General features: G+C 58.3%; 3 protein-coding genes across 4 annotated transcripts in view; 1 reads left to right on the top strand and 2 right to left on the bottom strand.

Annotated features, from left to right (window-relative positions):
• The first annotated feature begins 1500 nt into the window (after nt 1-1500).
• Nucleotides 1501-5574, top strand: LOC132341177 (homeobox protein otx5-like). Its single transcript, XM_059872530.1, has 3 exons — nt 1501-1596; nt 3165-3316; nt 4949-5574. Exons 1-3 carry the CDS (start codon nt 1512-1514, stop codon nt 5561-5563), a joined length of 852 nt encoding a protein of 283 aa, XP_059728513.1. The 5' UTR covers nt 1501-1511; the 3' UTR covers nt 5564-5574.
• A 1220-nt stretch (nt 5575-6794) lies between these two features.
• Nucleotides 6795-22084, bottom strand: LOC132341175 (2-oxoisovalerate dehydrogenase subunit alpha, mitochondrial). 2 transcript variants are annotated; one of them, XM_059872528.1, is made up of 9 exons: nt 21997-22084; nt 20952-21104; nt 20407-20493; nt 20063-20171; nt 18465-18626; nt 17626-17832; nt 13589-13730; nt 10643-10814; nt 6795-7873 (listed from the first exon to the last, which is right to left on the bottom strand). In XM_059872528.1, exons 1-9 carry the CDS (start codon nt 22066-22068, stop codon nt 7703-7705), a joined length of 1275 nt encoding a protein of 424 aa, XP_059728511.1. In that variant the 5' UTR covers nt 22069-22084; the 3' UTR covers nt 6795-7702. The 2 variants fall into 2 exon arrangements, with proteins under 2 accessions (XP_059728511.1, XP_059728512.1); XM_059872529.1 differs by lacking the exons at nt 20952-21104; nt 21997-22084 and adding an exon at nt 20697-20793.
• Nucleotides 22085-22300: 216 nt separating this feature from the next.
• Nucleotides 22301-23338, bottom strand: part of LOC132341166 (2-oxoisovalerate dehydrogenase subunit alpha, mitochondrial-like) — an 8753-nt gene continuing 7715 nt past the window's right edge. The window contains 1 exon segment of the mRNA XM_059872494.1: nt 22301-22331. Coding sequence (XP_059728477.1) covers nt 22301-22331 — 31 coding nt within the window.

Raw genomic sequence — 23338 nt, 5'->3', positions numbered from 1 at the left:
CCCCAAATCCCAATCTCGGTGTCCCCAAATCCCCAATGTCCCCAGATCCTGATGTCCCCAAATCTCGGTGTCCCCAAATCCCAAATCCTGGTGTCCCCAATGTCCCCAAATCCCAGTCCCCGTGTACCCAATGTCCCCAATGTCCCCAAATCCCAATCCTGGTGTCCCCAATGTCCCCAGTGTCCCCAAATCCCAGTCACAGTGTCCCCAGTGTCCCCAATGTCCCCAGTGTCCCCCATGTCCCCAATGTCCCCAAATCCCAATCTCAGTGTCCCCAAATCCCCAATGTCCCCAGATCCTGATGTCCCCAATTCTTGATGTCCCCACTGTCCCCAAATCCCAGTCCCGGTGTCCCCTCCCAGTCCCCCCCAGTTTCCTGTCCCCACCCCTCCCCAATGTCCCCCCACAATGTCCCCAATGTCCCCTTTTGTCCCCCGTGTCCCACAATGTCCCCAGTGTCCCCAACGTCCCCAATGTCCCCCCAATGTCCCCTCCATGTCCCCCCCCAATGTCCCCAATGTCCCCCCCGTGTCCCCCCCGCTAATTGGTGCCACTCGGGATTAGCCGCGGGGCCACCAATGTCACCTCTGTCCCCTGGGGATTAGGGGGGGGGGGGGAGGTGACATCACCGGGGGCTACTTAAGGCTCCCCCCGCCCCGGGGGTGCCTCCCCTGTCCCCTGTCCCTGTCCCTGTCCCCTGTCCCTGTCCCTGTCCCCTGCCGCCGCTGGCACCGTGTCACCTGCGCAGGTACGGCCCTGGGGACACCGCGGGGATGGGGACAGGGGGACAGGGACAGGGGGACATGGGGACAGGGCCACCATGGCCTTGGGGACATCCCTGGGTGGGGGGCATGGGGACAGGGCCACCACGGGGCTGGGGACAGGGGGACAGGGCCACCAGGGACAGGGGGACAGGGCCACCATGGCCTTGGGGACATCCCTGGGTGGGGGACAGGGGGACAGGGCCACCAGGGACAGGGGGACGTCTCTGGGTGGGGGACAGGGCCACCATGGGGTTGGGGACATTTCTGGGGGGGGGACAGGGGGACAGGGCCACCATGGGGTTGGGGACATTTCTGGGGGGGGGACAGGGCCATCAGGGGTCTGGGGACAGGGGGACAGGGCCAGCAGGGCCTTGGGGACATCCCTGGGGGGACAGGGCCACCAGGGGGACACTGGGGGGGACATCAGGGACAGCTTGGGGACATCAGGGGGGACACTAGGGGGACATCGAGGGACTTGGGGACACCGGGGGGGGGGGCTTGGGGACATGGGGGGGACACCTGGGGACATCAAGGGACACCTGGGGACACCGAGGGGGAGGGGGGGCTTGGGGACGCCGAGGTTTGGGGGGTCCCAATTTGGCCCGGGGGGGTTTGGGGGGGTCGGGAGGGGGGTGGGGACACCGGGGACACGCCGGTGCCGCCCCCCGGTGCCGCCCCCCGGTGCCACCCCCGGTGCCACCCCCGGTGCCATCGGTGTCCCCCCCGTGTCCCCGCAGCCCCCCCGCCATGATGTCCTACCTGAAGCAGCCACACTTCGGGGGCGTCCCCGGGCTGGGCCTGGAGCTGCTGCCCCCCCCCGTGGGGTACCCGGGTACCCCCAAATTGGGGAGGGGTCCTTGAGGGGGTGGGGGGGGGTGAGACCCCAAAATCCCCAAAAAAATCCCCAAAAAAATCCCCCCAAAACCCCCCAAAAATCCCCAAAATCCGGGTCTGGAAATGCTGCCCCTCCCCCACCATGGGGTACCCCCAAATTGGGGAGGGGTCCTTGGGGGGGGTGAGGGGTGAGGGACCCTCCCAGGGAACCCCAAAATCGGGGGTGGGGGGTCACAGGGGGGGTGCTTGGGGGGGGGGGGGTGGGGATGAGGGACCCCGCCCCAAATCCCGGGGGTCCCCAGTCCCCACTCCGGGGGTCCATCCCCAATTGGGGGGTCTCTCCCCCCATTCCCCAATTAGGGGGTCCCTCCCCAATCCCGGGGGTCCCCATTCCCCACTCCGGGGGTCCCCAGTCCCCAATCGGGGGGTCCCCATTCCCCAATCCTGGGGGTCCCCATTCCCCAATCCCGGGGGTCCCCATTCCCCAACCGGGGGCCCCCATTCCAGAATCCCGGGGGTCCCTCCCCAATCCCGGGGGTCTCTCCCCATTCCCCAATCCCGGGGGGTCCCCATTCCCCAATTGGGGGGTCCCCATTCCCCAATTGGGGGGTCCCCATTCCCCACCCCGGGGGTCCCCATTCCCCAATCCCGGGGGTCCCCATTCCCCAATTGGGGGGTCTCTCCCCCCATTCCCCAATCCCGGGGGGTCCCCAGTCCCCAATCGGGGGGTCTCCATTCCCCAATCCCGGGGGGTCCCCATTCCCCAATTAGGGGGTCTCCATTCCCCAATCCCGGGGGGTCCCCATTCCCCAATTGGGGGGGTCCCCATTCCCCACCCCGGGGGTCCCCATTCCCCAATTCCGGGGGTCCCCATTCCCCACCCGGGGGTCCCTATTCCCCAATTGGGGGGTCCCCAGTCCCCACCCCGGGGGTCCCCATTCCCCACCACTGGGGTCCCCATTCCCCAATTGGGGGGTCCCCATTCCCCAATCCCGGGGGTCCCCATTCCCCACTCCGGGGGTCCCCATTCCCCAATTGGGGGGTCCCCATTCCCCAATTGGGGGGTCCCCATTCCCCACCCCGGGGGTCCCCATTCCCCAATTGGGGGGTCCCCATTCCCCAATCCCGGGGGTCCCCATTCCCCACTCCGGGGGTCCCCATTCCCCAATTGGGGGGTCCCCATTCCCCAATTGGGGGGTCCCCATTCCCCACCCCGGGGGTCCCCATTCCCCAATCCCGGGGGTCCCCATTCCCCAATTGGGGGGTCCCCATTCCCCAATCCCGGGGGTCTCTCCCCCCATTCCCCAATTAGGGGGTCCCCATTCCCCACCCCGGGGGGTCCCCAGTCCCCATTTGGGAGGTCCCCAGTCCCCACCCGGGGGTCCCCAGTCCCCACCCGGGGGTCCCCATTCCCCAATTAGGGGGTCCCTCCCCACTCCCGGGGGTCCCCATTCCCCACTCCCGGGGGTCCCCATTCCCCACTCCCGGGGGTCCCCATTCCCCACTCCGGGGGTCCCCATTCCCCACCCGGGGGTCCCCATTCCCCAATTTCGGGGGTCCCGGCAGGCCCGCCCCGGAAGCAGCGGCGCGAGCGCACCACCTTCACGCGCGCGCAGCTGGAGGTGCTGGAGGCGCTGTTCGCCAAGACCAGGTACCCCGACATCTTCATGAGGGAGGAGGTGGCGCTCAAGATCAACCTGCCCGAGTCACGTGTGCAGGTGAGACACCTGTGGGACAGGTGAGACACCTGTGGGGACACGGGACAGGGACAGGTGTGACACAGGGACACATCTTCGTGAGGGAGGAGGTGGCGCTCAAGATCAACCTGCCCGAGTCACGTGTGCAGGTGAGACACCTGTGGGACAGGTGAGACACCTGTGGGGACACGGGACAGGTGTGTGACACGGGACAGGGACAGGGACAGGTGTGACACAGGGACACATCTTCATGAGGGAGGAGGTGGCGCTCAAGATCAACCTGCCCGAGTCACGTGTGCAGGTGAGACACCTGGGGGACAGGTGAGACATGGGACAGGTGTGGGGACACCTCTGGGACAGGTGTGGGACAGGGGACAGGGACAGGTGTGACACAGGGACACATCTTCATGACGGAGGAGGTGGCGCTCAAGATCAACCTGCCCGAGAGCCGCGTGCAGGTGAGACACCTGTGGGACAGGTGAGACACCTGTGGGACAGGTGAGACACGGGACAGGTGTGGGGACACCTCTGGGACAGGTGTGGGACAGGGGACAGGGACAGGGACAGGTGGCAGGTGCTACCCCGACATCTTCATGAGGGAGGAGGTGGCGCTCAAGATCAACCTGCCCGAGTCACGTGTGCAGGTGAGACACCTCTGGGGACAGGTGAGACACCTGTGGGGACAGGTGAGACACCTCTGGGGACACGGGACAGGTGTGGGACACGGGACAAGGACAGGTGTGACACAGGGACACATCTTCGTGAGGGAGGAGGTGGCGCTCAAGATCAACCTGCCCGAGAGCCGCGTGCAGGTGAGACACCTGTGGGGACAGGTGAGACACGGGACAGGTGTGGGGACACCTCTGGGACAGGTGTGGGACAGGGGACAGGGACAGGGACAGGGACAGGTGGGAGGTGCTACCCCGACATCTTCATGAGGGAGGAGGTGGCGCTCAAGATCAACCTGCTCGAAAACCACGTGTGCAGGTGAGACACCTGTGGGGACAGGTGAGACACCTGTGGGACACAGGGACAGACACAGGGACAGCTGTGACACCTGTGGGGACACGGGACAGGTGTGACACGGGAGGGGACAGGGCGACAGGAGTGGGGCGGGGCGGGAGGAGCAGGTGAGTACCAGGTGAGTCCCAGGTGGGGACACGGGGGCGCCTCGACGTTGCCGTGTGTCCCCTCGTCCCTTTGTCACCCCCCGTGTCCCCTTGTCCCCGTGTCCCCTCCGTGTCCCCCCCGTGTCCCCTTGTCCCTTTGTCCCCCCCGTGTCCCCCCCGTGTCCCCCCCGTGTCCCCCCCGTGTCCCCTTGTCCCTTTGTCACCCCCCGTGTCCCCCCCGTGCCTCAGTTTCCCCCGTGTCCCCCCCGTGTCCCCTTGTCCCTTTGTCCCCCCCGTGTCCCCCCCGTGCCTCAGTTTCCCCCGTGTCCCCCCGTGTCCCCCCCGTGTCCCCCCCGTGTCCCCTTGTCCCTTTGTCACCCCGTGTCCCCCCCGTGCCTCAGTTTCCCCCGTGTCCCCCCCTTGTCCCTTTGTCACCCCCGTGTCCCCCCCGTGCCTCAGTTTCCCCCGTGTCCCCCCCGTGTCCCCCCCGTGTCCCCCCCGTGCCTCAGTTTCCCCTCTCTCCCCCTCCCCACCTTTTTTCCAGGTGTGGTTCAAGAACCGCCGCGCCAAATGCCGCCAGCAGCAAGCCCAGGGCTCGGGCCCCCCCAAACCTCGCCCACCCCCCAAAAAGAAACCCTCCCCCCCCCGCGACCCCCCTCAGGACCCCCCAGCGCCCCCCCCGGGCCCCTTCACGCCCCCTCCCCACCCCCCCAGCGCCCCCCCCGTGTCCATCTGGAGCCCGGCCGCTCTGAGCCCCCTGCCCGACCCCTCGGCGGGGCTGGGGGCTCCCCCCCCTTTCCGCCCCTTCCCCACCTCGGGGGGCTTCACCCAGGGGGGCTACCCCGCCTACTTCGGGGGGGGGGCGGCGGGCGGGGGGCTCGACCCTTACCTGTCCCCGCTGCCCCCTCCCCAGCTGGGCGGGCTCAGCCCCCTGGGACCCCCGCCCGCCTTGGCCGCGTCCCCCGCGGGCTTCGGGGCGACCCCCGGGGGCTTCGGGGCGACCCCCGGGGGCTTCGGGGCGACCCCCGGGCTGGGCTTCGGGGCGGGGGGCGAGTGCCTGGAGCTGAAGGAGGCGGGGGGCGCCTGGAAGGTGAATTTGGGGCTGGGGGAGTGCCTGGAGCTGAAGGAGCAGAGCGGGTGGAAGTTCCAGGTCTTGTAAATTTGGGGGGGGGGCGAAATTTTGGGGCAAAATCCCCGGAATTGGAGAGGCCGGATTGGTGGTTTAATGAATTAATTGATGCCTGGGCTCGCGGAGCGGTGATTAATTAATTTAATTAATTTATTTAATTAATTAATGCCCCCCCGGGGTCACGGGCGATTCCCGCGTGGAAATTCCTCCCGGGGGAACCCAAAATTCGCGGGAAACGGAAAAAATTCCCGGGAAATTTTGGGGGGGAATCCCACGGACAATTACCGAGATCATCGTTAATTAATTCTGGATCGCGGATCGTTAATTAATGCCTGGGGTCACGGGCGATTCCCGCGTGGAAATTCGCGGGAAACGGAGAAAAATCCCGGGAAATTTTGGGGGGAAACCCCGAGAATTGCGGAGCCGCGGACAATTACCGAGATCATCGCTAATTAATTCTGGACCGCGGGTCGTTAATCAGTTCAGGATCACGGATCTCTAATTAATGCCCGGGACTCGGATCGTTAATTGATGAATTTCGCGGATTTTGGGGGAAATTCCCGAGAATTGCGGAGCCGCGGACAATTACCGGGATCGTCGTTAATTAACGCCCTGGGCGCGGGTCCTTAATTAATTCTGGATCGTTAATTAATGCCGGGGACGGCGGACAATGCCCGGGGCTCGGATCGTTAATTAATTTTGGATCGCGGATCGTTAATTAGCTCTGGATCGCGGCTCGTTAATTAGCTCTGGATCGCGGATCATCGTTAATTAATTCCGGGGGCTCGGATCGTTAATTAATGCCCGGGATCGCGGGCAATTCCCGCGCGGAAATTCCTCCTGGAGAAAAAATGGACAAAATTCCCGAAAAATGGACAAAATTCCCGGAAAATCGAAAATTCCCGAAAATCGAAAATTCCCGAGGCGCGGAGGATCCCGGGATTTTTGGGGGGAATCCCCGGGATTTTGGGAAATACCGGTTTTTGGGGAATCCCCGAATTTTTGGGGGGGAATCCCTGAATTTTTGGGGAACCCTCCCCCCACTGGATCCCCCTCCCCCCCTTCCCGGAAGGAAAAAAAAAACCTGGAAAAAGAGGAAATTTCAATTAAAAAACCCCCCAAAAATAAAAAAAGGTGCAAAAATGTTAATTTATGCTAATGAGGGGAAGTGGGTGGGACCTCCCGGCCGCCAGGGGGCGCCACGGCCGGAGCCGCGTGGGCGTGGCCTCAGCGAGGGGGCGTGGCCAAAGAAATTCTTGAATTTTCACGGATTTTGGGGTTTTTATTTTTTCGGGATGTTCCTGAAATTCCCGGAGCCCTCAGATCCCGGGGGTCCTTCCCAAAAATTCCAGGGATTCAATCCCAAAAATTCCGGGAATTTCTCCCCAGAATCCCAGAGATCCTGCCCCAAAATCCCCGGAATTTATCCCCAAAAATTCCGGGAATCCAGCCCCAAAATTCCAGGGTTTTCTCCCCAAAATTCCCGAGGCTCCTCCTCTCCTGAACGCCGTTTATTGGGGGCGATTCTGGGGCGGGATCGGGGAATTCCGGGGGTTTTTTGGAGGGAATTCCGGGGGTTTTTTTAGGGAATTCCAGGGGGTTTTTTAGGGAATTCCAGGTATTTTTTTTAGGGAATTCCGGGGTTTTTTTTGAGGGAATTCCAGGGTTTTTTTTTAAGGAATTCTGGGGGTGTTTTTTAGGGAATTCCAGGGGTTTTTTTTAGGGAATTCCGGGTTTTTTGGAGGGAATTCTAGGGTTTTTTTAAGGAATTCTGGGGGTGTTTTTTAGGGAATTCCCGGATATTTTTTAATGGAATTCTCGGGTAATTTTTTAAATTAAATTCTCGGGTATTTTTTTATGGAATTCCCGGGGTTTTAAGGTCACTTTCGGAACTGCTCCCCGGGGGTCTCCAGGTGGGATCTGGGGGCGGATTTGGGGCGGTTTGGGGGCAGGTTTGGGATCCAGCAGGGAACCCCGTTTTCTGGGGGGAATTCCCGGGATTTCGGGTCACTTCTGGAAGTGCTGCAGCGGGTAGTGCCCCCCGGGGGTCTCCAGGTGAGTTTTGGGGCGGATTTGGGGCAGATTTGGGGCGGATTTGGGGCAGATTGGGGCGGATTTGGGGACTCTCGGGGAACCCCGTTTTTTGGGGGGAATTCCCGGGATTTCGGGTCACTTCTGGAAGTGCTGCAGCGGGTAGTGCTCGCCGTAGGTCTCCAGGTGCCGCTGCAGCTCCTGGCGCTGCCGCCGCAGCCGCGGGGGCATCTCCAGGTAAACGTCGGAGAAGAGCAGGTGGGGAGGCGGCTTCGGCTCCCGCTCGGCCTGCTCGAACGCCTCCAGCACCTGGGAAACCCAACCCCCGCCTTTTTGCCCCAATTCCCGCCTTTTTTGCCCCCAATTCCCGCCTTTCCAGCCCAATTCCCGCCTTTTCAGCCCAATTCCCGCCTTTTCAGCCCATTCCCGCCTTTTCTGCAAAAATTCCCGCCTTTTCAGCCCAATTCCCGCCTGTTCGCCCCAACTCCCGCGTTTCCAGCAAAAATTCCCGCCTTTTCAGCAAAAATTCCCACATTTCCAGCCCAATTCCCGCCTTTTCAGCCCCAATTCCCGCGTTTTTCAGCAAAAATTCCCGGTTTTTCAGCCCCAATTCCCGGTTTTTCACCCCCAACTCCCGCCTGTTCGCCCCAATTCCCGCCTTTTCAGCCCAATTCCCGCCTTTTCTGCAAAAATTCCCGCGTTTTCAGCCCCAATTCCCGCGTTTCCAGCAAAAATTCCCACATTTCCAGCCCAAATTCCCGCATTTCCAGCCCAATTCCCGCCTTTTCAGCCCCGATTCCCGGTTTTTCACCCCAATTCCCACATTTCCAGCCCCGATTCCCGCATTTCCAGCCCAAATTCCCGATTTTTCAGCCCAATTCCCGGTTTTTCAGCCCCAATTCCCGCATTTCCAGCCCCAATTCCCGGTTTTCCCACCCCAGAAATCCCAAACATTTCCCACCCCAAAATCCCGATGTTTTCGCCCCAAAATCCCATTTTTTTTCCCCTAAATCCCGATTTTTTCCCCATCAAAACCTCCCCCAAAGATCCCGAATATTTCCCCCAAAAATCCCGATTTTTCCCCCCAAAAACCCCCAAACCCTTGGTTTTTTCCCCCAAACCCCCGTTTTCCCCCCAAAACCTGTTCTTTTTCCCCAAAAACCTGAATATTCCCCCCCTAAAACCCCGATTTTTCCCCTCCAAAAACCCCCCAAACCCCGTGTTTTTTCCCCCAAACCCAATTTTTTCCCAAAATCCCCATTTTTTCCCCCAAAATCCCGAATATCCCCCCCACAAATCCCGATTTTTCCCCTCCAAAAAGCCACAAAACCCCGGGTTTTTTCCCCAAATTCCGCTTTTTCCCCTGCAAAAAGCCCCAAAACCCCGATTTATTTCCCTGACTTTTTCCCCCCAAACCCCGTTTTTTCCCCAAACCCCATTTTTTCCCCAAATCCCCATTTTTTCCCCAAAATCCCGAATATTTCCCCCCCAAATTCCCGATCTTTTTTCCCCCCAAAACCCCGAATATTCTCCCCCCAAATCCCAATTTTTCCCCTCCAAAAAGCCCCAAAACCCCGATTTATTTCCCCGAATTTTCCCCCCAACCCCCTGCTTTTTCCCCCGACCCCATTTCCCCAAAATCCCGATTTTTTTCCCCAAAACCACGATTTCTTCCCATCCAAAACCCGCAAAATCCCGAATATCCCCCCCCAAAATCCCCATTTTTTCCCTAAAATCCCCGAGTTTTCCCCTCCAAAAACCCCCCAAACCCCATTTTTTCCCCAAATCCCCATTTTTTCCCCCAAAATCCCGAATATTTCCCCCCCAAATTCCCGATCTTTTTTCCCCCAAAACCCCGAATATTCCCCCCCCAAATCCCAATTTTTCCCCTCCAAAAACCCCCCAAAACCCGGGTTTTTTTCCCAAATTCCGATTTTCCCCTCCAAAAAGCCCAAAACCCCGATTTATTTCCCCGAATTTTCCCCCCAACCCCCTGCTTTTTCCCCCAGACCCCATTTCCCAAAATCCCGATTTTTTCCCCCAAAACCACGATTTCTTCCATCCAAAACCCCCAAAAATCCCGAATATCCCCCCTCAAAATCCCCATTTTTTCCCTAAAAATCCCGATTTTCCCCCCGATTTTTCCCCAAATCCCCATTTTTTTCCCCAAATCCCGATTTTTTCCCCCAAAATCCTGAATATTCCCCCCCCAAATCCCAATTTTTCCCCTCCAAAAAGCCCCAAAACCCCGATTTATTTCCCCGAATTTTCCCCCCAACCCCTGCTTTTTTCCCCAGACCCCATTTTTCCCCAAAATCCCCATTTTTTCCCCCAAAACCACGATTTTTCCCCATCCAAAACCCCCAAAACCCCGAAATTCCCCCCCCAAAATCCCCATTTTTTCCCCTAAAATCCCGATTTTTCCCCTCCAAAAACCCCCCAAACACCGGGTTTTTTCCCCAAACCCCTTTTTTTCCCCAAATCCCCATTTTTCCCCCCCAAAATCCTGAATATCCCCCCTACAAATCCAGATTTTTCCCCTCCAAAAAGCCCCAAAACCCCGATTTTTTCCCGAATTTTCTCCCAAACCCCCTTTTTTCCCCAAATCCCCATTTTTTCCCCAAAATCCCCATTTTTTTCCCCAAAACCACGATTTCTTCCCATCCAAAACCCCCAAAAATCCCAAATATCCCCCCCCCCAAAATCCCAATTTTTTTCCCCAAATCCCGATTTTTCCCCCAAAATCCCGAATATTCCCCCCCAAATCCCGATTTTTCCCCTGCAAAAACCCCCCAAACCCTGGGTTTCTCCCCCAAACCTCTTTTTTTCCCCAAATCCCCATTTTTTCCCCAAAATCCCGATTTTTTCCCCCAAAACCACGATTTCTTCCCATCCAAAACCCCCAAAATCCCGAATATCCCCCCCCGAAAATCCCCATTTTTTCCCCTAAAAATCCCGATTTTCCCCCCGATTTTCCCCCCAAACCCCGGGTTTTTTCCCCCAAACTCCCCATTTTCCCCGAACTCCCCATTTTTCCCCGAACTGCCCATTTTTGCCCAAACCCCGCGTTTTCCGCACCATTTTGCGGGAGCGGTTCCGCCAGTCGCGCTCCTGCCGCTCGTCCCACCAGGAGCGGCGCGCCAGGTAGAGCCGCAGGCGGGAGATGGGGTGGTCCTGCTTGTCCCAGTAGTTCACCTCGTCCACCGAGCGGTACGCCGAGCTGTCGTCGCTCGTGCTGTGGTGGCCGATCCTGGGGTAAAAAAACGGGATTTTGGGCAAAAAATTAAAAAAATGGGAAAAAAACGGAAAAATCCGAAAAAATCCCGGGAAAAATACGAAAAAACCCGGGAAAAATCCGGAGAAAATCCGGGGAAAATGGGGACAATCGGAGCTGTCGTGGCTCGTGCTGTGGTGGCCGATCCTGGCGGAAAAACCGCGATTTTGGGCAAAAAATAAAAAAAATGGGAAAAAACCGGGAAAAATTCGAAAAATCCCAGGAAAAATCCGAAAAAAACCGGGGAAAATCCGGAGAAAATTCGGGGAAATGGGGACAATCGGAGCTGTCGTGGCTCGTGCTGTGGTGGCCGATCCTGGGGTAAAAAAACGGATTTTGGGCAAAAAATAAAAATAATGGGAAAAAACCGGGAAAAATTCGAAAAAAATCCCAGGAAAAATCCGAAAAAACCCGGGAAAAATCCGGGGGAAATGGGGACAATCGGAGCTGTCGTGGGTCCTGCTGTGGTGGCCGATTCTGGGGTAAAAAAAACCGCGATTTTGGGCAAAAAAAACCCCGGGATTTTTGGGGGGGGAAAAAAAGCAAATTTGGGGGGAAAAAAAGCTGAGGATTTTTTGGAAAAGGCTGAGGTTTTTTGGGGAAAAGTGATTTTTTTTGGGGGGGGGAAAGAAGCGGGATTTTTTGAGAAAATAATCGGATTTATTTTGAGAAAAAATCGTATTTTTGGGGGAAAAAACAACAAATTTTTTTTGGGAAAAAAGTCGGATTTTTTGGGGGGAAAAGATGCAAATTTTTGGGAGGAAAAAAAAAGGTTTTTTGGGGGGGATAAAAGCAAATTTTGGGGGAAAAAGGTGGAATTTTTTTGAGTGAAAAAATCGGATTTTTATTTATTAAAAATCCGATTTTTCGGGGGAAAAATCAGATTTTTGGGGAAAAAAAAAAAGGTTTTTTGGGGGGGGAACAGCAAATTTTGGGGGAAAAAGCAGAATTTTTTGACTAAAAAATCGGATTTTTAGGGGAAAAAATTTGGATTTTTTTTTTTTGGAAAAAAAGCAGATTTTTCGGGGAAAGAAGCGGAATTTTTTGGGGAAAAAAAAAGGGGATTTTGGGGGGGTAAGAAGGGATTTTTGGGCGCGTTTGGGGCACGCACCTGTAGGTCATGGCCTCGATGAGGAAGGCTGGTTCTCGGCACCGAGGAGTTTTAGAGGGGGGAAAACGTGGAATTTTTGGGGGGAAAAGTCGAGTTTTAGGGGGGGAAAAAACATAATTTTTGTTGGAGGAAAAAAAACAGAGTTTTTTGAGAAAAAAGCTGCATTTTTGGGGGGGAAAAAAATCGGATTTTTTGGGGAAAAAGCTGAGGATTTTGGGGAAAGGCTGAGGTTTTTTTAGGGGGAAAAGTGATTTTTTTTTGGGGGGGGGGAAAGAAGCGGAATTTTTTGGAGAAAAAGAATCAGATTTATTTTGAGAAAAAATCGGATTTTTGGGGGAAAAACTACAAATTTTTTGCGGAAAAAATCGGATTTTTTTGGGGAAGACATGCAAATTTTTTTGAGAAAAAAAGAGGGGTTTTTTGAGGGGATAAAAGCAAATTTTGGGGGGGAAAAAGTGGAATTTTTTTGAGTGAAAAATCGGATTTTTTAAAATAAAAATCCGATTTTTTGGGGGAAAAATCAGATTTTTTGGGGGAAAAAAAGAGGTTTTTTTTGGGGGGGAAACAGCAAATTTTTGGGGGAAAAAGCAGAATTTTTTGACTAAAAAATCGGATTTTTAGGGGAAAAAATTTGGATTATTTTTTGGAAAAAAAGCAGATTTTTCGGGGAAAGAAGCGGAATTTTTTGGGGAAAAAAAAGGGGATTTTGGGGGGGTAAGAAGGGGATTTTTGGGTGAATTTGGGGCACGCACCTGTAGGTCATGGCCTCGATGAGGAAGGGCTGGTTCTCGGCACCCAGGAGTTTTAGAGGGGGGAAAATGTGGAATTTTTGGGGGGAAAAGTCGAGTTTTAGGGGGGAAAAAACATAATTTTTGTTGGAGGAAAAAAACCAGAGTTCTTTGAGAAAAAAGCTGCATTTTTGGGGGGGGGAAAAATCGGATTTTTTGGGGAAAAAGCTGAGGATTTTGGGGGAAAGGCCGAGGTTTTTTAGGGGGAAAAGTGATTTTTTTTTGGGGGGGGGGAAAGAAACGGAATTTTTTGGAGAAAAAGAATCAGATTTATTTTGAGAAAAAATCATATGTTTGGGGGGAAAACTACAAATTTTTTTTGGGAAAAAGTCGGATTTTTTGGGGGGAAAAGATGCAAATTTTTGGGAGGAAAAAAAAGGTTTTTTGGGGGGGGATAAAAGCAAATTTTGGGGGGGAAAAGGTGGAATTTTTTTGAGTGAAAAATAGGATTTTTTTTATTAAAAATCTGATTTTTCGGGGGAAAAATCAGATTTTTTGGGGGAAAAAAAGAGAGGTTTTTTGGGGGGGGAAAACAGCAAATTTTGGGGGAAAAAAGTTGAATTTTTTTGAGTGAAAAATGGGATTTTTTTATTAAAAATCTGATTTTTCGGTGGAAAAATCAGATTTTTGGGGGGAAAAAAAGAGGTTTTTTTTGGGGGGGGAAACAGCAAATTTTGGGGGAAAAAGCAGAATTTTTTAACTAAAAAATCGGATTTTTAGGGGAAAAAATTTGGATTTTTTTTTTAAAAAAAAGCAGATTTTTCGGGGAAAGAAGCCGAATTTTTGGGGGAAAAAAAAGGGGATTTTGGGGGGGTAAGAAGGGGATTTTTGGGCGCGTTTGGGGCACGCACCTGTAGGTCATGGCCTCGATGAGGAAGGGCTGGTTCTCGGCCACGGCGCGGCGCCGCGCCTCGCGCGTCGCGTTGTAGACGGCGAAAACGTCGTTGCCGTCCACGCGGATGGAGAGCAGCCCGTAGCCCGGACCCCGCGCGGCTGCGGGGAAACGGCGGCGGTTTTTGGGGGGAAAAACCCGGATTTTGGGGGTGGGCGGGTCAGGGGGAAAACTGGGTTTGGGGGGAGAAAAAAACCCGGGGTTTTGGGGGGAAAAACCTGGGATTTGGGGGGGAAAACCACGGAATTTGGGGGGAAAAACCCGGGATTTGAGGGTGGGCTGGTCAGGGGAAAAACCCGGGTTTGGGGGGGAGAAAAAACCCCGGGGATTTTGGGGGAAAAAAACCCCGGAATTTGGGGAGGAAAAACACGGATTTTGGGGGTGGGCTGGTCAGGGGAAAAACCGGGTTTGGGGGGGGGAAAACCCCGGGATTTTGGGGCGAAAAACCGGAATTTTGGGGTTGTCTATTCAGGGAAAAAAACCCGCGATTTTGGGAAGAAAAACCCAGATTTGGGGGTTGGTCTAGTCAGGGAAAAGCTGATGGGATTTTGGGGGGAAAAATCCCGGATTTGGGGGAAAAAAAAAACCCGGATTTGGGGGTTGGTCTACTCAGGGAAAACACGCTTGGATTCTGGGGGAAAAACCCGGGATTTGGGGGAAAAAACCCCAGGATTTGAGGGGAAAAAAAAGCCGGGATTTTGGGGGGAAAAACCCCGGGATTTGGGGATTTATCTCCTCAGTGAAAACCCGCTGGGATTTTGGGGAAAGAAATCTCGGATTTGGGGGAAAAACCCCGGATTTGGGGGTTTCCCTCCTTGCTGAGGAGCCCGGGAGCTGGAACCCCAAAACCCGGGGGATTTCAGTCCCAAAATCCCGAAACTGGTGTCCCCAAATCCCAGGAATTTTCCCCCAAAATCCCGCAGATCTCCTGCCCCAAATCCCGCAGATCTCTCACCCCAAATTCCCAGGTTTTTCTTCCCCAAAATCCCAGGAATTTCCTGACCCAAATTCCCAGATCTTTTCCCTCAAATTCCCAGGATTTTTTTCCCTAATTCCCAGGAATCTCCTGCCCCAAATTCTCAGATCTTTCCCCCCAAAATCCCAGGACTTTTCCCCCAAAATCCCAGGAATTTCCTGCCCCAAATTCCCAGATCTTTTCCCTCAAATTCCCAGGATTTTTTCCCAAAATCCCAGGATTTTTTTTAATCCCAAATTCCCAGGAATCTCCTGGCCCAAGAAAAACCCAAAACCACCCCAAAATTTGGGGATTTTGGGGCTGCCCACCGATTCCATCTGGGCGTGGAGATTCCCCCAGACCCCCAAACCCTCTCCGAACGCTCCTTCCAACCAACACCAAAACTCAAAAACTTCCACCCAAAAACCCCCAAATCACCCCAAAACCCCCCAAAACCCCCAAATCACCCCAAAACGCCCCAAAATTTGGGGATTTTGGGTCCCCACCGATGCCGTCCCCGCGGTACTGCTCGGAGGTGGGCGTGGAGATGGCGTAGCCGTTGTTGCGGCAGAAGAAGACGATGGGGCCACCCCAAACCCCCAAAATCACCCCAAAACCACCCAAAACCCCCCAAAACCCCCAAAACCAGCCCAAAACGCCCCAAATTTGGGGATTTCGGGTTCCCCACCGATGCCATCCCGCGGCACTGATCGGAGGTGGGCGTGGAGATTCCCCCAGACCCCCAAACCCTCTCGGAGCGCTCCTTCCAACCAACACCAAACCCTCGCTTTCCCCCCAAAACCCCCCAACTCAAAACCCCCCAAAACCCCCAAAATCAGCCCAAAACGCCCCAAATTTGGGGATTTCGGGTTCCCACCGATGCCGTCCCCGCGGTACTGCTCGGAGGTGGGCGTGGAGATGGCGTAGCCGTTGTTGCGGCAGAAGAAGACGATGGGGCCACCCCAAACCCCCAAAATAGCCCCAAAACCCCCCAAAACCCCCAAAATCACCCCAAAACGCCCCAAATTTGGGGATTTTGGGTTCCCCACCGATGCCGTCCCCGCGGTACTGCTCGGAGGTGGGCGTGGAGATGGCGTAGCCGTTGTTGCGGCAGAAGAAGACGATGGGGCCACCCCAAACCCCCAAAATCACCCCAAAACCACCCAAAACCCCCCAAAACCCCCAAAACCAGCCCAAAACGCCCCAAATTTGGGGATTTCGGGTTCCCCACCGATGCCATCCCGCGGCACTGATCGGAGGTGGGCGTGGAGATTCCCCCAGACCCCCAAACCCTCTCGGAGCGCTCCTTCCAACCAACACCAAACCCTCGCTTTCCCCCCAAAACCCCCCAACTCAAAACCCCCCAAAACCCCCAAAATCAGCCCAAAACGCCCCAAATTTGGGGATTTCGGGTTCCCACCGATGCCGTCCCCGCGGTACTGCTCGGAGGTGGGCGTGGAGATGGCGTAGCCGTTGTTGCGGCAGAAGAAGACGATGGGGCCACCCCAAACCCCCAAAATAGCCCCAAAACCCCCCAAAACCCCCAAAATCACCCCAAAACGCCCCAAATTTGGGGATTTTGGGTTCCCCACCGATGCCGTCCCCGCGGTACTGCTCGGAGGTGGGCGTGGAGATGGCGTAGCCGTTGTTGCGGCAGAAGAAGACGATGGGGCCACCCCAAACCCCCAAAATCACCCCAAAACCACCCAAAACCCCCCAAAACCCCCAAAACCAGCCCAAAACGCCCCAAATTTGGGGATTTCGGGTTCCCCACCGATGCCATCCCGCGGCACTGATCGGAGGTGGGCGTGGAGATTCCCCCAGACCCCCAAACCCTCTCGGAGCGCTCCTTCCAACCAACACCAAACCCTCGCTTTCCCCCCAAAACCCCCCAACTCAAAACCCCCCAAAACCCCCAAAACCACCCCAAATTTGGGGATTTCGGGTCCCCACCGATGCCGTCCCCGCGGTACTGCTCGGAGGTGGGCGTGGAGATGGCGTAGCCGTTGTTGCGGCAGAAGAAGACGATGGGGCCACCCCAAACCCCCCAAATCACCCCAAAACCCCCCAAAACCCCCAAAATCAGCCCAAAACACCCCAAATTTGGGGATTTCGGGGTTCCCACCGATGCCGTCCCCACGGCACTGCTCGGAGGTGGGCGTGGAGATTCCCCCAGACCCCCAAACCCTCTCGGAGCGCTCCTTCCAACCAACACCGAACCCTCGCTTTCCCCCCAAAACCCCCCCAACTCAAAACCCCCCAAAATCCCCAAAATCACCCCAAAACACCGCCAAATTTGGGGATTTTGGGGTTCCCACCGATTCCATCTGGGCGTGGAGATTCCCCCAGACCCTCTCCGAACGCTCCTTCCAACCAACACCAAAACTCAAAAACCTCCCACCCAAAACCCCCCAAATCACCCCAAATCACCCCAAAATGCCCCAAAACCTCCAAAACCACCCCAAAACGCCCCAAAATTTGGGGATTTTGGGGCTGCCCAACGATTCCATCTGGGTGTGGAGATTCCCCCAGACCCCCAAACCCTCTCGGAGCGCTCCTTCCAACCAACACCAAACCCTCGCTTTCCCCCCAAAACCCCCCAACTCAAAACCCCCCAAAACCCCCAAAATCACCCCAAAACGCCCCAAATTTGGGGATTTTGGGGCTGCCCACCGATTCCATCTGGGCGTGGAGATTCCCCCAGACCCTCTCCGAACGCTCCTTCCAACCAACACCAAAACTCAAAAACCTCCCACCCCAAACCCCCCAAATCACCCCAAATCACCCCAAAACCCCCCAAAACCCCCAAATCACCCCAAAACGCCCCAAATTTGGGGATTTCGGGTTCCCACCGATGCCGTCCCGCGGCACTGCTCGGAGGTGGGCGTGGAGATTCCCCCAGACCCCCAAACCCTCTCGGAGCGCTCCTTCCAACCAACACCAAACCCTCGCTTTCCCCCCAAAACCCCCCAACTCAAAACCCCCCAAAACCCCCAAAACCACCCCAAAACGCCCCAAATTTGGGGATTTCGGGTCCCCACCGATGCCGTCCCCGCGGTACTGCTCGGAGGTGGGCGTGGAGATGGCGTAGCCGTTGTTGCGGCAGAAGAAGACGATGGGGCACTCGAGGGTGGCGGCGAAGTTGAAGCCGGCGTGGGCGTCGCCCTCGCTGGCCGCCCCCTCCCCAAAGTAGCAGACCACCGCCCGGCTGGCGTCCGCGCGCTTGATGGCGTAGGCGGCGCCCACGGCTGGGGGCAAAAAGGGGGATTTTGGGAAAAAATGGGGGGTGGGGGAGGGAAACGGGGTTGGGGGGGAAAGGGGGGGATTTGGGGGGAAAATCGTGATTTTTTTCGTTGGGAGGAAGGGGGGGGATTTGGGGGGGGAACGGGGGGTTTTGGGGGAAAAAGGGTTTGGGGGAAAAAACGGGGATTTCGGGAAAAAATGGGGGGTGGGGAAGGGAAAAGGGGTTGGGGGGAAATGGGGGGTTTTGGGGAAAAAATCGTGATTTTTTTCGTTGGGAGGAAGGGGGGGATTTAGGGGGAAATGGGGGGAAAAGGGGGGAATTTGGGGAAAAATGGGGAAATTTGGGGGAAAAGGTGAAATTTTGGGAAAAAAGGGCAGAAAAAAGTGGAAATTTGGGGGAAAATGGCAAATTTGGGAGGATATGGGGGGAAAAAGTGGGGAAATTTGGGGGAAAAGGGGAAATTTGGGTAAAAAGGGGGGGGAATTTGGGGGAAAAGGGGGGAATTTTGGGTAAAAAGGGTGGAACAAAGCGGAAATTTGGGGGAAAAGGGGGGAATTGGGGGCAGGGGGTGCATCCCAGGCTGGGGCCAGGTGGCAGCCCCAGGTGGCAGCCCCAGGTGCCCCCCAGGTGCGTCACCTTGCGGGATCTGCGTGGCCAGGGGGGACGAGATGGTGACGAAGTGGCGCTGGGCGCAGCCGTAGTGCACCGGCATCTGGCGGCCCTTGCCGGGGTCCCGCGCGTTGCCGTAGCACTGGGCCATGAACAGCTCCAGGGGGTAGCCCCGGTACAGCAGCACACCTGGCACAGGTGAGGGCACACCTGGGTCACCCCTGGGTCACACCTGGTACACCTGGGTTACACCTGTCACCTGTGTCCCCTGCTCTAACTGGGCCATGAACAGCTCCAGGGGGTAACCCCGGTACAGCAGCACACCTGGCACAGGTGAGGGCACACCTGGGTCACACCTGGGTCACCTGCTCTGACTGGGCCATGAACAGCTCCAGGGGGTAGCCCCGGTACAGCAGCACACCTGGCACAGGTGAGGGCACACCTGGGTCACCCCTGGTACACCTGGGAACACCTGGGTTACACCTGGTACACCTGGGAACACCTGGTAACACCTGGGAACACCTGGGAACACCTGGTACATCTGGGTTACACCTGTCACCTGCTCTAACTGGGCCATGAACAGCTCCAGGGGGTAGCCCCGGTACAGCAGCACACCTGGCACAGGTGAGGGCACACCTGGGTCACACCTGGGAACACCTGTCACCTGTGTCACCTGCTCTGACTGGGCCATGAACAGCTCCAGGGGGTAGCCCCGGTACAGCAGCACACCTGGCACAGGTGAGGGCACACCTGGGTCACACCTGGTACACCTGGGAACACCTGGGTCACACCTGTCACCTGTGTCACCTGCTCTAACTGGGCCATGAACAGCTCCAGGGGGTAGCCCCGGTACAGCAGCACACCTGGCACAGGTGAGGGCACACCTGGGTTACACCTGGGTTACACCTGTCACCTGGGTCACACCTGGTACATCTGGGTTACACCTGGGTCACACCTGGGAACACCTGGGTCACACCTGGTACATCTGGGTTACACCTGTCACCTGTGTCACCTGCTCTAACTGGGCCATGAACAGCTCCAGGGGGTAACCTCAATACAGCAGCACACCTGGGACAGGTAAGGCCACCTGGCACACCTGTGCCACCCCTGTGTCACACCTGTGCCTCACCTACCCCTCACCTGTCCCACCTGCGCCTCACCTACCCCTCACCTGTGCCACCTGAACCCACCTGTCCCACCTGTGCTCACCTGTCCCACCTGTCCCACCCAGGCCCACCTGTCCCACCTGTCCCACCTGTCCCACCTGTCCCACCTGTCCCTCCGGGGCTCACCTGTCCCACCTGTGCCCACCTGTCCCACCAGTGCCCACCTGTCCCCATCTGTCCCACCTGTCCCACCTGTGCCCACCTGTCCCACCTGTCCCACCTGTCCCTCCGGGGCTCACCTGTCCCACCAGTGCCCACCTGTCCCACCTGTGCCCACCTGTGCCCACCTGTCCCACCTGTGCCCATCTGTCCCACCTGTCCCACCTGTGCCCACCTGTGCCCACCTGTCCCACCTGTCCCACCTGTCCCCACCTGTGCCCACCTGTCCCACCTGTCCCCACCTGTGCCCACCTGTCCCACCTGTCCCCAGCAGTGCCCACCTGTCCCTCCGGGGCTCACCTGCCTCGCGGTACTGCCCGAACACCAGGTCGGCGGCGTCGAGGGCGGCGGCGCTGCCCACGTGCGTCCCCTCCTCGCCGTAGTTGGTCATGTAGAACGAGATCCGGCCCTGCACAGGTGAGCCCAGGTGAGCCCAGGTGAGCCCAGGTGAGCCCCAGGTGAGCCCTCAAGTGAGTCCCCCAGGTGAGCCCAGGTGAGCCCCAGGTGAGCCCAGGTGAGCCCAGGTGAGCCCAGGTGAGCCCCCAGGTGAGCCCAGGTGAGCCCCTAGGTGAGCCCCCAGGTGAGCCCCCAGGTGAGCCCAGGTGAGCCCAGGTGAGCCCCAGGTGAGCCCAGGTGAGCCTCACCTGGCGCTGGGACTCGTACAGGATCCTGTCCATGGTGTTGAGCAGCGTCATCGTCTTGTAGAGCTTCAGCACCTGCTCCTTGGGCAGCTGGGGACAGGTGGGCAGGTGAGGGACACCTGGCCAGGTGGGGCACCTGTGCTGTCACCTGTCCTGCCTCACCTGCTCCAGGTGTGTGTTACCTGTCCAGGTGTGTCCCAGGTGTGTGTTACCTGCCCAGGTGTGTGTTCCCTGTCCCAGGTGTGTGTTACCTGTCCCAGGTGTGTGTTCGCTGTCCCAGGTGTGTCCCTCACCTGCGGGTCCTCGCTCTCGCGGATCACCTGTCCCTGCCGGTCCATCACCCGGTACACCGGGATCCCAGTGTGTGTTACCTGTCCCAGGTGTGTGTTACCTGTCTCACCTGTCCCAGGTGTGTGTTCCCTGTCCCAGGTGTGTCACCTGCCCAGGTGTGTCCCAGGTGTGTTCCCTGTCCCAGGTGTGTGTTACCTGTCCCAGGTGTGTGTTACCTGTCCCAGGTGTGTGTTCTCTGTCCCAGGTGTGTCCCTCACCTGCGGGTCCTCGCTCTCGCGGATCACCTGTCCCTGCCGGTCCATCACCCGGTACACCGGGATCCCGGCCAGCACCTGGGGCTGGATGAACTCGAGCCGCTCGGCGAACTCGGCCGAGGCGCCCGGGAACTGCGGCCGCTCCTCGGGGGAGCCCTGGGGACACGGGGACACGGGGGTGGCACCGGGGACATGGGGACACGGGGGTGGCACCGGGGACACGGGGACACGGGGGTGGCACCGGGGACATGGGGACCCCTGGGGACACGCTGTCCCCCCCACTGTCCCCTCCCTGTCCCCCCTCTCTGCCCTCTGTGTCCCCTCTGTCCCCCCCGCCATGGTCCCCTCCATGTCCCCCCCACTGTCCCCCCACTGTCCCCTCTCTGTCCCCTCCCTGTCCCCTCGCTGTCCCCCCCCATTATCCCCGCACTGTCCCCTCTCTGTGCCCGCTCTGTCCCCTCCCTGTCCCGCTCTGTCCCCTCTCTGTCCCCTCGCTGTGCCCTCGTTGTCCCCGCTCTGTCCCCTCGCTGTCCCCTCTCTGTCCCCTCGTTGTCCCCTCTCTGTCCCCCCTCTCTGTCCCCTCCACTGTCCCCTCTCTGTCCCCTCGCTGTCCCCTCGCTGTCCCCTCCCTGTCCCCTCACTGTCCCCCCATTGTCCCCTCTCTGTCCCCTCTCTGTCCCCCCTCGCTGTCCCCTCCCTGTCCCCACTGTCCCATCTCTGTCCCCCCATTGTCCCCACTCTGTCCCCTCTCTGTCCCCGCTCTGTCCCCGCTCTGTCCCCGCTCTGTCCCCTCTCTGTCCCCTCGCTGTGCCCTCGTTGTCCCCGCTCTGTCCCCCCTCTCTGTCCCCCCCACTGTCCCCACACTGTCCCCTCGCTGTCCCCTCCCATTATCCCCCCACTGTCCCCTCTCTGTCCCCGCTCTGTCCCCTCGTTGTCCCCTCGCTGTCCCCTCGCTGTCCCCGCTCTGTCCCCTCCCTGTCCCCTCCATGTCCCCCCCCCCACTGTCCCCCCATTGTCCCCTCGCTGTCCCCGCTCTGTCCCCACTCACGGCGCTCCCCAGGAGCCGCCTCCCGAGCCCCGGGAGCCGCCGCCGCCACCGCAGCGCCCGCAGCGCCGCCATCTTCCCTGGGGGCGTGGCCTCGCGCCCCCCGAGCGCTGATTGGCTGCCCGCGGGGGCGGTGGAGCGGCCCGCGGGATCTGATTGGCTGCGGGGCGTGGGAGGAAGCCACGCCTGCTCATGGCCTTATAAGGAATGGCATGGCCACGCCCCAAGTCGTTGAGGGCGTTGTTGTGGTTGGCCCCGCCCCCTACATGACCATATAAGGGAACTTGTGCCACGCCCAAAATGACCGTTAAAGGGTGGGCGCTGCGCTGGCCACGCCCCTTGAGTGACGTCGGGGGGGTCCGCCCTTAATCCCCCCTTAACGGTGGGAGCCCCGCCCACCCCAAATCCCCCCCTCCCCCACCCTAGGGACCCCCCCCCCCCAAACCCCTCCCCCCAATTTCCCCAAACCCCGCCCACCATGGGGACCCCCCCAAACCCCGCCCCCCAAATTCCCCAAACCCCGCCCACCCTGGGACCCCCCCGCCCCCCTCACACACACACACATGGGCGGGGGTCTCGAGGTTTATTTTGGGGGGGTCGGAGGGGGGGAACAACTCAGGGCAGGAATAACTTAAAAATGGGGGAGGGGTCTCGAGGGGGGGAGGGGCCTGGGTGGGGGGCGGGGCCGTATTTACAGACTGTACAAGGTGGGGGAGGGGCGGGGGGCTGCAGGTTATTTGGGGGAGGGTCCCTAAAATCTTGGCACCGAAATCCTGGACCCCCCCCAAAGTCACCTCCCCCCCCCCACCAAAATGTCCCCAAGGGGGGTCCTGGGGGGTCCCAGCGCCGCTGGTCCCGAATTTGGGGAGGGGTCCCGGGGCTGCTGAATCCTTGGGGGGTCCTGGGGGGGTCCCAGGGGGGTCCTGGGGGTCCCGGTGCTGCTGCAGGTGTTGAGGGGGGGTCCCCCGGGCAGGTTCTGGGGGTCCCGGGGGGTCCCGGCCTCGTCCTGGGGGTCCTGATCCGGTTCTGGGGGGGTCCCAGGGGGTCCCGGGGGTCCCGATCCGGTTCTGGGGGGTCCTGGTCTCGTTTTGAGGGGGTCCCAGGGGGTCCCGGGGGTCCTGATCCGGTTCTGGGGGGTCCTGGGGGGTCCTGGTCTCATTCTCAGGGGGTCCCGGGGGTCCCAATCTGGTTCTGGGGGGGGGGTCCAGGGGGGTCCTGATCCGGTTCCGGGGGTCCCAGTCCAGTTCTGGGGGTCCCGGTCTCAATCTCGGGGGGTCCCGGTCCGGTTCTGGGGGTCCTGGGGGGGTCCCGGGGGGGTCCCGATGCAGCTCCGGGGGTCCCGTTC

The sequence above is a fragment of the Haemorhous mexicanus genome, chromosome 36 (assembly GCF_027477595.1).
Source record: "Haemorhous mexicanus isolate bHaeMex1 chromosome 36, bHaeMex1.pri, whole genome shotgun sequence".
Lineage (NCBI taxonomy): Eukaryota > Metazoa > Chordata > Aves > Passeriformes > Fringillidae > Haemorhous > Haemorhous mexicanus.
The sequence above is the reverse complement of the archived record's forward strand: the minus strand, read 5'-3'. Positions and strand labels throughout refer to the sequence as shown.